Source organism: Atractosteus spatula, chromosome 6 (genome assembly GCF_055471065.1).
Source record: "Atractosteus spatula isolate fAtrSpa1 chromosome 6, fAtrSpa1.hap1, whole genome shotgun sequence".
Lineage (NCBI taxonomy): Eukaryota > Metazoa > Chordata > Actinopteri > Semionotiformes > Lepisosteidae > Atractosteus > Atractosteus spatula.
In genome coordinates, this window is record NC_142711.1 from 12,826,809 (window position 1) to 12,839,609 (window position 12,801).

Sequence of the window (12,801 nt, forward strand, 5' to 3'; positions counted from 1 at the left end):
TACACACAACAGATCCACACACACTGTATCACATAGTTTCCTAAAAATTCATATAATAATTTCAAATATCTATAATGGAAGGCTAATCTTTGTATAAACATTAAAATTAATGTTTTTTGTACTTATGTTTTGCTTTCTCAACCCCTTAAATTAAACACCATTGCATGGCTTTCTGCATTTCATGCAATGATTCAGCTTTTGCATTCTGTAATTGTATGGTATGATGTTTTAGGGTCAGACAGTAGCTGATGTGCTGCTAAATAGTTCATTAGATTTGTGGTGCATGGCTCAAGCCCTAGTGGATTGGAGTCCTGCAGTCTTTATAATTATCTTCAAATTGTTAACACCTCATTACCTGGAAAAGGGTTAAATTGGACCAATTAAACAGAGATAGTAATTAATAAAATTAGATAAAAACTCAGGTAGAACAAAAATAGAGGGCCTATGAAGGTTCTGCTCCATAACTTTGGCTTTGCTGGAGTGGCTATGTTGACATCTTGAGGTTTTAGACTGAATTGCATATTAGACATTCATTGGGGCCTTGCATATTTTCAGATTTAATTTATACTAAAATAAAAATGAACAGCTCAGTGTGGAAGTGTTGTAACTTGATCAAGAACTTGAGAGTTGATGTCCTACTTAAATAGTTAATAATTCTGTGACTTCTTTAAAGTACAAAATACAGATAATAACTTAAGTATATGTTAAGTCTAATTGATCTTCAGAAATCATGAATATAAGCATTTCTGTTTCTTCACAGCATTTTACACAGTAAAATGGATTATGACTTTCATGTATTTTTAGTTATTTATTTTTCATGTTTGTTCTTTCAAAAATTGTGAGTCACAGTTTTCATTTATATAACCACAGTTAACAAATAATCATTTTCCACTGAAATATGTTTGGAACTAATTAGCTGACTTAATTTATTTCTGTTTTAGGCAAAAATGCAATTGTTGATTTTTACATGTCGAGACTAAATTGCCATTGATTCTAACATTTAAAAACATATCTTAACAATGTACAGTATACAGCATATTTAATTGCCTCATTTTACAGTCAATTGAAGTATGAAAAATGACTTTGCACAAAGGTGGGAAGTAACTTGAGAGTATGGAGTTGTGTCAGATTATGGGTTGCAAAGGAACAAGCAGAGGTTAAGTCCATGTTAAAAAGTACAATGAAAGTGTAAAATATAGAATGCATTGGCTGTGGAGTCTTCCTCAGGTCTGTATGAGGAAGCTTCTGAAAAGACCCGTGAAAGGCTTTTTAGCTGAATGAAGAGTATTTCACTCTACCTCTTTAGTTTTCCAGCATTAAGTTTTAGATTGTTTCATTTTCAATACATTGATACCTATGACCCCTGAGAACAGTATTCTTATTTACTTGTGTGGACGTTTAGGTACTTTTAAATAAAACTAATAGAATAAAAAATACACTCTTATAACTGCTTTTCTTAAAACGTCATCACATAAAACTCCAGCCAAAACAAGTAGGTACCCCATTACTCAATGTCAATGTCAAAGTTACCATAGAACCATACCAATTGAATGATATGAATATTGGTATTTTCAAGACTTTTCATATTTGTTTTTGTATCCAGATGGTAAATTATTGGAAACATGCTAAAAATTAGAGTGCGGTCAATGAATATCAGAAACAGTCAACAAACGGAATATAGATGAAATCACCCAAATATGTAGTCATAGCAACACTTGATATTTATTGCTCTATGTCTGTTTTTATATGAAGTGCCTATGGCTCTATGGCAAGGAAAAGAAGTGCCCAGGAAGCAGTGTGTGGAGCCCCAGTTAACAAGAGGAAGTCTCTTCTGATGAAACCCCGCCACTACAGCCCCAGCAATGACTGTGATGAGGAGACTGAGGACCTGGCAGAAATAGAGGACAAAGACGAGCTGAGGAGCATTGACACTCCAGCAGGTAGACAGATGTCCTGTTGTTTTTGTCTGTTTTGATGAACAATTGACGCTGAATTTTTAAATACCATCTGTTGCATTCATCTTTTTCTCATTCTACACTCATTGTTTGCTGAAAGTGCAATAATATACTGCTGGGTATTCATTGGTCATTTGTTACATCCTCATATTTTCATAGTATTTCTTGACAGTCAATCTGCCAACCCCCTGTTGAAGTAAGCACATTCTTTGTATTTTTTGTATTTATTTGTTTGTTTTGCTGCCTAATTTTGTTTTTCATCTTTGTAGAAGGATCCTTACAAAGCTGTTTTAATACATCTGAAGATTAATTATTTAGATTTTTTAATGTTTTTCTTTAAAACGGCAATGGACTTTTACATTTACATTTTACCTTTAAATTTAGACCATCTGATATCTTAATTTATAAAAGGTTCTAAAAAAACTATTCCACACTATAAGAAAACATCCTTAAAATTTAATAAAAATTGCAAGTAAACATATATTTAGTACTAAGAATAAACAACTGATATTTTAATGAGAAAGCAGCTCAAACTTAATCCTGAACCTGAGATTTGTATACAGTACCAGTACTGTTTTCAAGTAATTTGTGCTTTGAGTGTGTGCCAATAATTGACACTTTCCTCCAAAAATACATTCCCATTCATACATCATTTTCAGGATTTTCTGACAATATTTTATTTTTTTCTATTTTCATATGAATATTTAAACCTTTAAAAATTAAAAAATAGAAATCAAGAAAAATCAAATGTAAAGAAAAACTATAGATATAAAGAAATGTAAATCAGCAGTAAAGGAAGGGATGTTGGTAGGCTTTGCTAGAGTTTTGCTATAGTTTTAACAGTTTTCTTATATTTTGGACGTTTGAGCCCTTTGAATATTTATACAGGACCACAAGTATTTAAATTTTTCCACAAAAGTTTTTTTTTTCAGAACATCTCTAAATATCTCTTCAGAATGGACACAACAAAATTATCTTTGTCCCATTTTAAGAATATGGTCTGTACACATTGTAATCATTGTATTCTCTTTGGGAGAACAAAAAGCACACCAAATAAGCTAGACCCAGGAAAAAGACCATTGGGCTTCAAGTCATAGAAGTGTTCAAATACTATTATTAAATGGTGAATATAATACATTAGAACATAATAATATAATAATAATAATTTATATATACTGTACAATATGTTTCAGTAGTTCAGTCAAACACTAAGATGGAGAAGAGGCACTGTTCAAAAAGAAAGCTTTATAGGAGTAACTGACCTGGCTGAGGAGAATGGCATTCTGTTATTAAGGGGTGCTGGAACCCCACCCCTTTAATGAACCAGGATTCTGCTTCAAGGGTGACAATAAAGAGGATGCAAAACAAAACATGCAAAGGAGTAAGAAAAAAAGCATAATATTTAAACATACTGTAGACATTTTGTAGTGCAAGTGGGCTAGATCAGAGCTTGACCTTCTCATGAACTTTTGTTTAAAAGTCCATGTATCAAATGATATCAATTTAATTTTGTTTCATAATCACATGCAGAAAGAAAGTTTAGTTGTTACTTTTTTTTGTTAAATCAAGCTCATATATACTATATTCTAATGACAGAGAAGTATGTTTTAATGAATAAATTATTAAAATGCAATACTCATTCAACCAAGTATTGATAGAAAGCTACATTCCTGTGGTGTTTTTTAGTAATAGGAATTTATAGATCTAAACTATTAATGTCATTGTATGAAAATGATTGAATGGAAATGGACTGTGAGTTGTTTTTCTGCCTCTGGTAAAGTACAATAACCAGAGTAGTTCTCCCTCGTCAGTGCAAGTTGAAAAACTCACTGCAAACGAACTGAAAATACTCAGAGGGTTCCCCTTCAATGAATACTCTATCGGTCAGACACACAGCAGCTTTCGTATCTTATGGAATGTTTTTATATATCAGACTAATAACAAAAAAAGCAATTTTTTAAGAGTGCAATGTACTGTATTCCCTTAACGATAGAAGATAAATATTCTATTTAAAATAGTCTGTTTTGTCAGGGTAAAGTGGTCATGAAACAAACTATGAACAACATTTTGGCGACAATACAGTAAAATGCCTTCCATGAAGGATGATTAATATTTTATTTAAAAGCACTGTCCTTTCTAGAGACAAAACAGTGTGAGCTTGTAATGAACTGAATTATGAACAACATTTTGGCAACAATACATGTGGTTTACATGTGCATTTTAGTCCCCTATAATCTGCACTTAATAGGTATATTTTAAACTATGTAACCAAGCAACAGACGTAATTGTTGCTTTCGAGAGCTTTTGTTAGGCCCTCTAACACAGTCCAAATATGCATAATTAGGCATAATGTCTACAACTCATTATTGTACACATGTGGGTAGTTAAGTGGACCAGGAGAATAGCTCAATGAATTGAGCAGATTCATTGGAAATGGCATTTATTTGTTTCCTGAGTTCATATTACATTACAATTATCATAACCCTTTTTGCACTCCCCTAACCATCAGTGGGGTTATTCTGAAAACTTAATTTATATTTTTTTCCTAGTCCTGTTTATATCTGAAGAGACGTCTTTGGACTAGTGTTAACAAAATGACAAGATCTTGTTAAGATCGCTGCATGTTTAAAAAGGGATGTCTGTATATGAAAATCGAATGACAGCTAGAGTGAAAAAAGCCATAAGAATCAGTGCCTGTGGGATGCTGTGAATATCTGCATTTCATAACAGGAAAAAAAGCCTCCCATTTGGTCATGCAGTACTGCAGTAGATGTGAGCCAAGCTTCTGCTCTGCTGCAGAGCTCCGGTAATGGCTATTCTGGAGTACAAACCAATCACCTGTTCCAATATAGAAACCACAGTAGGGATCCAAGAATTTTTTTCAGTTTTTTTGTAAAGGCTGTGCATCCATCTGGATGAAAAACAAGTGCTCACTGCCTGTTCTGCTAATTGTAACTAAGCATAACTGACTAACTTTTAATCTATTTGTTGGATGGGCTCACTGATTTTTTTTAAATCTATTTAGATTAAAATGTCTCCCTACACAGTAAGGCAGGAAGGTTATTATCAGACTGCTGCACACCTCACAAATCCAGTTTGGTCTGGATACTGCAAAGCCTTAATTGTAATTAATGAACTACTGTTGTATTTTATAAAGAAGATATAGGAGATCATTTGAAGCTAGAAGAACATTTGACCAAAAATACCAATATATTCTCAATCCTTCATGGCAAAGAATGTTTCAGTGCTTGACAGTCAGCAAATCCTTAAAACAATGAGAAGGATTTGCTTGTGTGTTTATTGGAATCGTAATACATCGAATGGTTTCTAATTTTACTTTGTTTCTTTTTTGTTCACTAAAGTGTAATCAAAAGACATTTTAAATGTGTATACATACAAAAAAAATGTGCATTTGCATGCATGCTTAGATATAAGATAATGGTGAGATTATTATTTTCACAATGCAATCTCAGTATATGGATCTACTTATAACAGTGCCCTTCGGTTCATGACACTCAAGATGTTATTCTGAGGAAAATATCATATTTCTTCTGAATTATCATTGTTGATTAGTTACTTGTACTAGCCGTGCTGGTTTTGTAATGCAAGATTTTGAAACTTGTTTTAACTTTTAAATCATACAATATATTCCTACAGTATTTACAGATGATTTTTGTTTATAGAGATCAATGTGTGCCTGTTAATATCAGTACTGCAAAAGAGTTTGCCTGCTGTGTGTATTTGTCTGATTCTCAAATAATCAGCATATCATATCTTCTTCAAGTCTTCTCTAATAGTCTTAGTCTGGGTTATATTTAAATTGTTCTCTAACTCCTCGTAATGTTAGAGGATAGATCAGCCATCTACTTTATATAGCTTTTGCTAAACCCTTATGCCCAAAGAGACTTATCAGCAAGTTAGTTTTAATGATTTGATGGATTAAAAGAGATTTTCTTGAATCAATCCAGATGATAGCTTACCATTCTTGATCATTAACTGCAGATGCATGTAATCTGGTATATTTTCATTTTTAGTGTCATTTAAAAGAGCTTTGTGCAGCTAAATAGAGCCTTAACAGATATCTTTATAGAACTGATCTATTATTGCATAAAAAGAACATTGTAAAACCTCTGTAAAACCTAAATCATAGCAATCTGTATTACCTCATTTACAATAATGTTTTATTTTATAATAGTCTACAGGAACAAATGCCTAATTATACAGCTAATCACATATAACTATTTCAAAGTCTGACAAGTCCTTTTCACAATATATTACAAGAAGGGTACTAAGTTTACTTATACTTCATCCTTTACACTTACAGTATGTAGATTGTGCATATAGAGACAGAAGTTATTCATGATATGCTTATTTAAATCTTCGATAGTTTTAGGAGATTTTCTCTGAGAAAAGAAGATGCATTGTAGAAGAGTGGTGTAATTATGTACAGTATTAAATAAAATAATTAAAAATAAGAGTAATTAATTACAAAATATTAGTCTACAGGACTATCGTCTTGTTACTCCAGATTTATAACATTAATTTGTCAATAATGTAATAATATTGTGTATGGTTAATATACTATTTATACCATATAATTAGAATGGACATCTATTTTATAGTGTGTTTATTACTTACACAGGTGAATATCAGAATATTGTGAAGCTCCTTGGCTATTTTAATTTTTAACATGTACATGTTTCTTTGATAAGTCCATCAAATTTCATATGTAATAATAATGGTAACATGCCTTGTACTGGATTTCTTACAGTTAGTTTTTTATGACATTAAAATAGCAACAACTGTAAATTTCAGAGGAAAGCAAAATATTTCATTAAAAATATTTTAAATATCTTTCTAAATATATGTTTTAATTTATGAAATGGCAATGTGTTACATTAAAAATCGCACAGTTATTTCTGTAAATTGCCCACTTGGAAAGATTTTTCAACATGATAATGATCAGTACAGTACAGTAGTTAACATTGCTTTCTAACAAACTAAGACCTTATATAAATATTCTACCATAAACAGTACATCCAGTTCTGTAAACTGTGTGCTAATAGCAATAATAAACACATTTTGTAAAATACTAAACTAGTGCATGTTGAAGTACGAAGTAAAATGTCCCCATGAAGCTGGGAGATATACCCAAAGAAAGTAAGGATGGCATCTGAACTCTGCACACATTAGAATGGATCTTTTTGGACTGTGCTAGGAGACATGCATTTGTCCCTCATCGTTCTAAATATATTGTATGATACAGGCATTTTAATTGAGGAACATTTACATTATATAAAAATAAATATATGGTGAATAAAAGGAAAACAAAAGAAGATATATTCATGATTGTTTGTAATGTGTGCTTATTGTTGATATATAATTTCCATATACTATATATATCAATAGTTAATGTAGTAGTGCACATTTGTTCATTTTCTTATTCTTACCTGTGTGCAGTACAGCACAACTGTTATATTTTTTTAACAAATTTAATAAATGCTTTGAAGTTACGATTTCTGTGTAAAATGTACATCACTGGTAGTCTTTATATTTTACGCATAACATCTACTTTCTGTTTAGATTGTAGTTAAAGTGCAATTTAAAATTGTTCCTTTAATAGGTGTCATGAAAAAGAAAACAGTGTGTTTTCTAAATATACAAGAATAGTTGTGTCCTCAAATAACAGATTTACTGCTTAATGCCACACCATTAAGAATGCTATATCATTTATAAGGTACATGTAATTGTTAAAATAGTTTACATGTTGTACTTCATGCCAGGAAATCTTAGCAAATTATTTCAAAAAGGGCACAATTTAAATTACTAATCAGTGTGGAAACACAACCTAACCTCACTTATAGCAATTATCACTTTTATGTTTATTTTAAAAAAGCCTTTCAGCTGCAACTGTGGGCAATAAAATTTCAACAAAATAATGCTAAATGCAGTACATTGTTTATATTAGGGAAGGGACCAGGTTAAAGGGAAGCCAAGAACAAAATAATTTATAAGAACTTTTATTTGTGCTAAACTTAGTCCATTAGCACATATCTTAAAATTTGATTTTGCCTTATTGTGAAAGACACCAGGAGGGAATACTATATTATACCGTATGAACAGAAATTACCATGAATATAGCTAACAGAATACCATACCAGAACTAACATTATATGCAGCACATTCAACTACAGTGCAATACATAGAATATAATGTGCGCAATGAATAAAGAAAATTCCTTAACCTTAATGTAACTCACTATCCTCTAACTAGTATGTTCTAAAATAATTTATTCCAGTGAAACAATTCTAGGTATAGGGAAAATAGCCATTATTCATAATGATGTCACTGGTACCTTCCTTATAACGTAATCTCATTAAATTTTAGAGGCCAGATTAGGCAGTACTGTGATGGGAGACCTCAAAGCAAAACCAGGTTGCTACTGTATGTGGTGCTGGTGGAACAGTGCATGGAAGTATTCCCACTGGATTCAAATTTCTAATGCAATTCCCCACTATAGTAACTAGGGAAAATGTGCTATAGTAGGGACAATCCTTCATGTCCTTCAGGTTAGACCTTAAATCAAAATCCTGACTATTTGGTCATTAAAGATCCTATGGTACTATTTGTATGATTAGAGTTAGGTTTGAACAATAAGGCCCATCTGAAGTTTCCCCTTAATTCAGCCGCTGAGGCAATTTATCACTTCTTCACGTGATCTGCTGTGCAGTGGGGCTGCTCCAGGTTTAAGCTGCACTTTAGTGGGGAATGAAGTGGGTCTCATTCATATGTGAAGCATTTTGGGATCCTTTCAACAATTGTTAATTATATAAAAAAATATACATTTCTGTCATCATGTTAATCATTCTATTAATAAACTAATGTCCAAAAAAGCATTCATCAAATTTCATTTCAATATAAACCAACTTTCACATATTAAATAGACTTGTTTTGTGTTGACCACATATAGTATTTACTTCTTGTTGGACAAGTTTCACTTGGTACTGTACCTAATGCATGGTATCCATATGTCAATGATCAGGTCGCATCATAATTCATTGTGCTTTTTTAAGAATCTGTGTATGTGAATAAGTTAAGTTTTCTTGGCACAATGAAATTCAAAATTACTCAAAATTGGTAGTTTGATTCAAAAGGTTAAATAATTTGTTTATAAGCAAACAAGTAGGACAGGGAGTTTGGGCATCCCTGTCCTATTGTATATAATGGTCAGAAAATTTTTGTTTTTTTTGTACTGTGCAGGGTAGTAGAAAAAGAACAGTTGCCCATCATTCTGGAGAGGGTTATAATACCATTGATAAATGTTTGAGACTTTATCCATCCATGTCAAATATTGAAAACCATGGTGAGTCTATCCACGACAGAAGGTACTACGAAGATCTCTAAGAGTAACACAGAAGCTCAACCAGAAAATCACAGAAAATCCTCAAGTTCTGTGGCTAATGACATTGTTCATGATTTAACTATCAGGAAAAGACTGAGTGGGAAGAATTTTCATGGGAGGACAGTCCATTTCACATTTCCCCAAGAACACTTGGATGACCCCCAAACTGACTGGAAGAATGTTCTCTAGGCAGTCAAAAGTAGAATGGGAATATGGACCAAACTCCGGGATTCACAAACATTTCCACTTCAAAATGATAGGATCTAGCCAATTTAGTAGTTTATAGTTTATAATTGCCCAAACAACCTCATTCAGCTGTTTCTTCGGTCTCAGTAACATTGTTAGGTAGCTTGTTCTATATTTCCACAAGCTATTGTGTAAAGAAGTGCCTTCTGTTCTCAGTCTTAAAAACCTCCACATCCTGTAGACTCCACTTGTGTACTGGTTACTGTTTCTGAACTTATTTTGAAATACGCAGGGCTGACTTTGTCAGTGCCTTTCAGAATTTTGAATGACTCAATCAGGTTCCTTTGAAGTCTTTTCTGTCTAAGATAACTTATATTTTGTTTGCATTCTTTAGACTCTGACCTTCTTGTAGTTTCTGAAATTGGGCTTCAAACCTTGGGAAACTGCTTTCTCTTCTGTTGCGAGGCTGGTGAATGCCTTCTAGCCCACATCAGGCCGTGTTTCCAATGTGTTTGCTTTTCCTTTATTATAAAGTGCCTTTATTCTGTGTCATGAATGCTGATGTATTACATGAAGATACTTATATATAGATTCAAATAAAAAAAAACCCTGTGCCAAAATCATTTAGTATAAGTAAAAAGTCTAAAATATTAGGTCTAGAATTTGAATTGGATTATGTGAGAGGGAGAGAATTTCTTCAAGCAAGTGCTACTGAAAAGAGGAAATTTTAAGGGGGGTGATGTATTACCTTGACTTTGAATTGATTAATAATCACACCTATTTTAGCTTTAGGGCTCAAATGTTGCTCAGCTTTGGAATCTACAATATGTGCAGTGTTCTGAAACTAAGGATAAACAGGAAAAGGAGAGTACTTTTCTTAAACTAGTAGATTGAATCATGTCCACATTTGTTTTGTTTTCGTATATACATTGCATTGTATGCAACATACTGTATGCAGTTCTTTTTTTTTTTTGCTTCTGCTCAAATACAGTTGCAGACAGAACTATTGATATCCTGCAAAACTGCAATCTCTGAAAGAAGGTCATTGAATAATTTATTAAGGGTAATAAATATTTAGTTCAGTGATAGTCTAGAGATAACATACTGTAGATGCCTTTCAGCACTTGCTTGATCAAATATTTTATATCTCTCATGTCTCAATTAATTTTGAAAGCTGTTTTCAGTCTTCTGATTGAGAGGCAAATTTTTACAATATGTAATAGTAGCTTTTGAGTACTGAAGTAAAATGGCAGTAAATCATATATATGACTACAAGTTCTTTTTAAATGACCCTTCTGCATGAGGTAGTGGTTTTGGTATAGATTTCCCTTCTCATTAGCTTTCTAAGACAATGGTGTTCTGGTTGCACTGTAATTTTGATCCCTTTACGTTTTTTTCCGGTACAGTTCCTTTAGAAAGTTTACTCACCCTTTACAAAGTAATACTGTACATTTTGTGGCCTTACAGCCTGAAATCACAAATTTATTTTACCTTTATAAACACATTGTAACACACAACCTCCATGTAAAAAACAAATACTCAAACATTCTGAAAAGTAATATCAAAAGAAAATCTATAAGATAGATAGATACTTTACTGATCCCGTGAGGGAAATTGCAGTGCAACAGCAGCTTAGCACAATCAACACAGCACAGTGTAATGAAATGATACAGTAATACAACAGTACAATACATACAATACAGTCAGTACAGTCAGTGAGAAGTGCACTAAAATGAGTTGCTCACAGTACAGAATATACAAAAAAAACAGAACAGTACACAAAAAGTTGTATTGCACATTATAAATATAAAAATATATTGCACATGTTCCTGGCATATATTGCACAAAAAACAGTTGTAAACAGGAAAAACCAGATGTAATAGATCACATTTCGATTAAGCCGTAATTCTGTTTGGATAAATCTGTACCAACATAGCACACCTAGATTTGGCAATGGTTGCTCATTCCTCCTTCCAGAACTGTTCAAGCTCAGTCAGATTGAGAGAGGAGCATTGATGAATTGCTTTGACTGCCTATGTCATGTTGAAAGGCAAAATTCTGTCCCATTTTCAACTTTCTTGCAGAAGGCAGGTTTTCCACTGTACTTTTCCTCTATTTTGCTCCATTAATTACTCCTTCTATCCTGACCAATGCCCCACTCCCTGCCAATGAGAAACCTCTCAGTAACATGAGGCTGCATCTTCCATTCTTCACAGTAAGGATTGTATTTTCTGGGTAATGTGCTGTGTTGGTTTTCCACCGAACGTAATACTTTGCATTTAGGCCAAAAGATTCCATTTTAGTTTTGTCAGACCATAAAACATTTTGCCAAATTTTGCAGCATCACTTTAATGCTCTGTTGCTGTTTTTTGCTTCCTTCTTTCTCTCCTGTCATTCAGGCTTGATCTGTAAATGTAATTTATAAACAATGGTAAAATAAGTTCTGATTTAATGTGTCTTGATTTCAGGCTGTTAGGCCACAAAATACTAGTTTGGAAAGGGTGTGCAGACTTTCTATAGGTACTGTTTGTAAATATCTGTATATACACCAACATGTTCAATCAACCCACATAATAAAACTCTGTTTTATTGTATACAGCAAGCACAGCTCTAACTTTTTATACATAATAATGTATTATAATGAATTGTTGTATCAGTAAAAAGACAAATCTACGCAGTATGTGACACGCACAAAGAATCAAACTTTCTTATATATAACACCATTCAAACAATGCATCCGTCTTGCTGCATGTTAAACCAATTCAGATGAATAAAAATACATAAAACATAAAAACATAAAAAGTAAATAATAGTTAAAATTAAAACAATGAGCAGATAAACAATTCCAATCAAATAAGTCTATACACACCCCAGTGGAATGAAATTTCCATACATAAGTGTTACTTCTTTTGTATCTAATATATAGACTAGATATTAGATATGCACATGTTACAACTAACCATTGAGAGCTGGAGCTCATTCTTTCACAGATTACTGACTGATTCACCACTATCAGCAAATATTCAGGAATTCAGACCTTCCCAGAGCTGGCAATCCATGTGTGCCATCACAATGGCAAGGTCATACCATTGTCCTCTCTTGTTTGTGTGACTGTTTTTTTTTACCAGCCTCTACAGTAGTTTAACATACCAGCAGAACATACCCGAGATCAGGATCTAATAGTTTATAGCACCTACTTCACCAGACCCATTTACTTCATCATCTTTATTTAGGTGCATCATTAGGGTCACCTGGTGT

The 12,801-nt window shown here is 32.8% G+C and overlaps 1 protein-coding gene across 1 annotated transcript in view; it reads left to right on the forward strand.

The window, feature by feature from the left end:
- Window positions 1–12,801, forward strand: part of st18 (ST18 C2H2C-type zinc finger transcription factor) — a 134,704-nt gene that overhangs the window by 86,088 nt on the left and 35,815 nt on the right. The window contains exon 7 of the mRNA XM_088919350.1: window positions 1,753–1,940. Within this exon, the coding sequence (XP_088775476.1) occupies window positions 1,753–1,940 (188 nt within the window). The remainder of the gene's footprint in view (window positions 1–1,752; window positions 1,941–12,801) is intronic.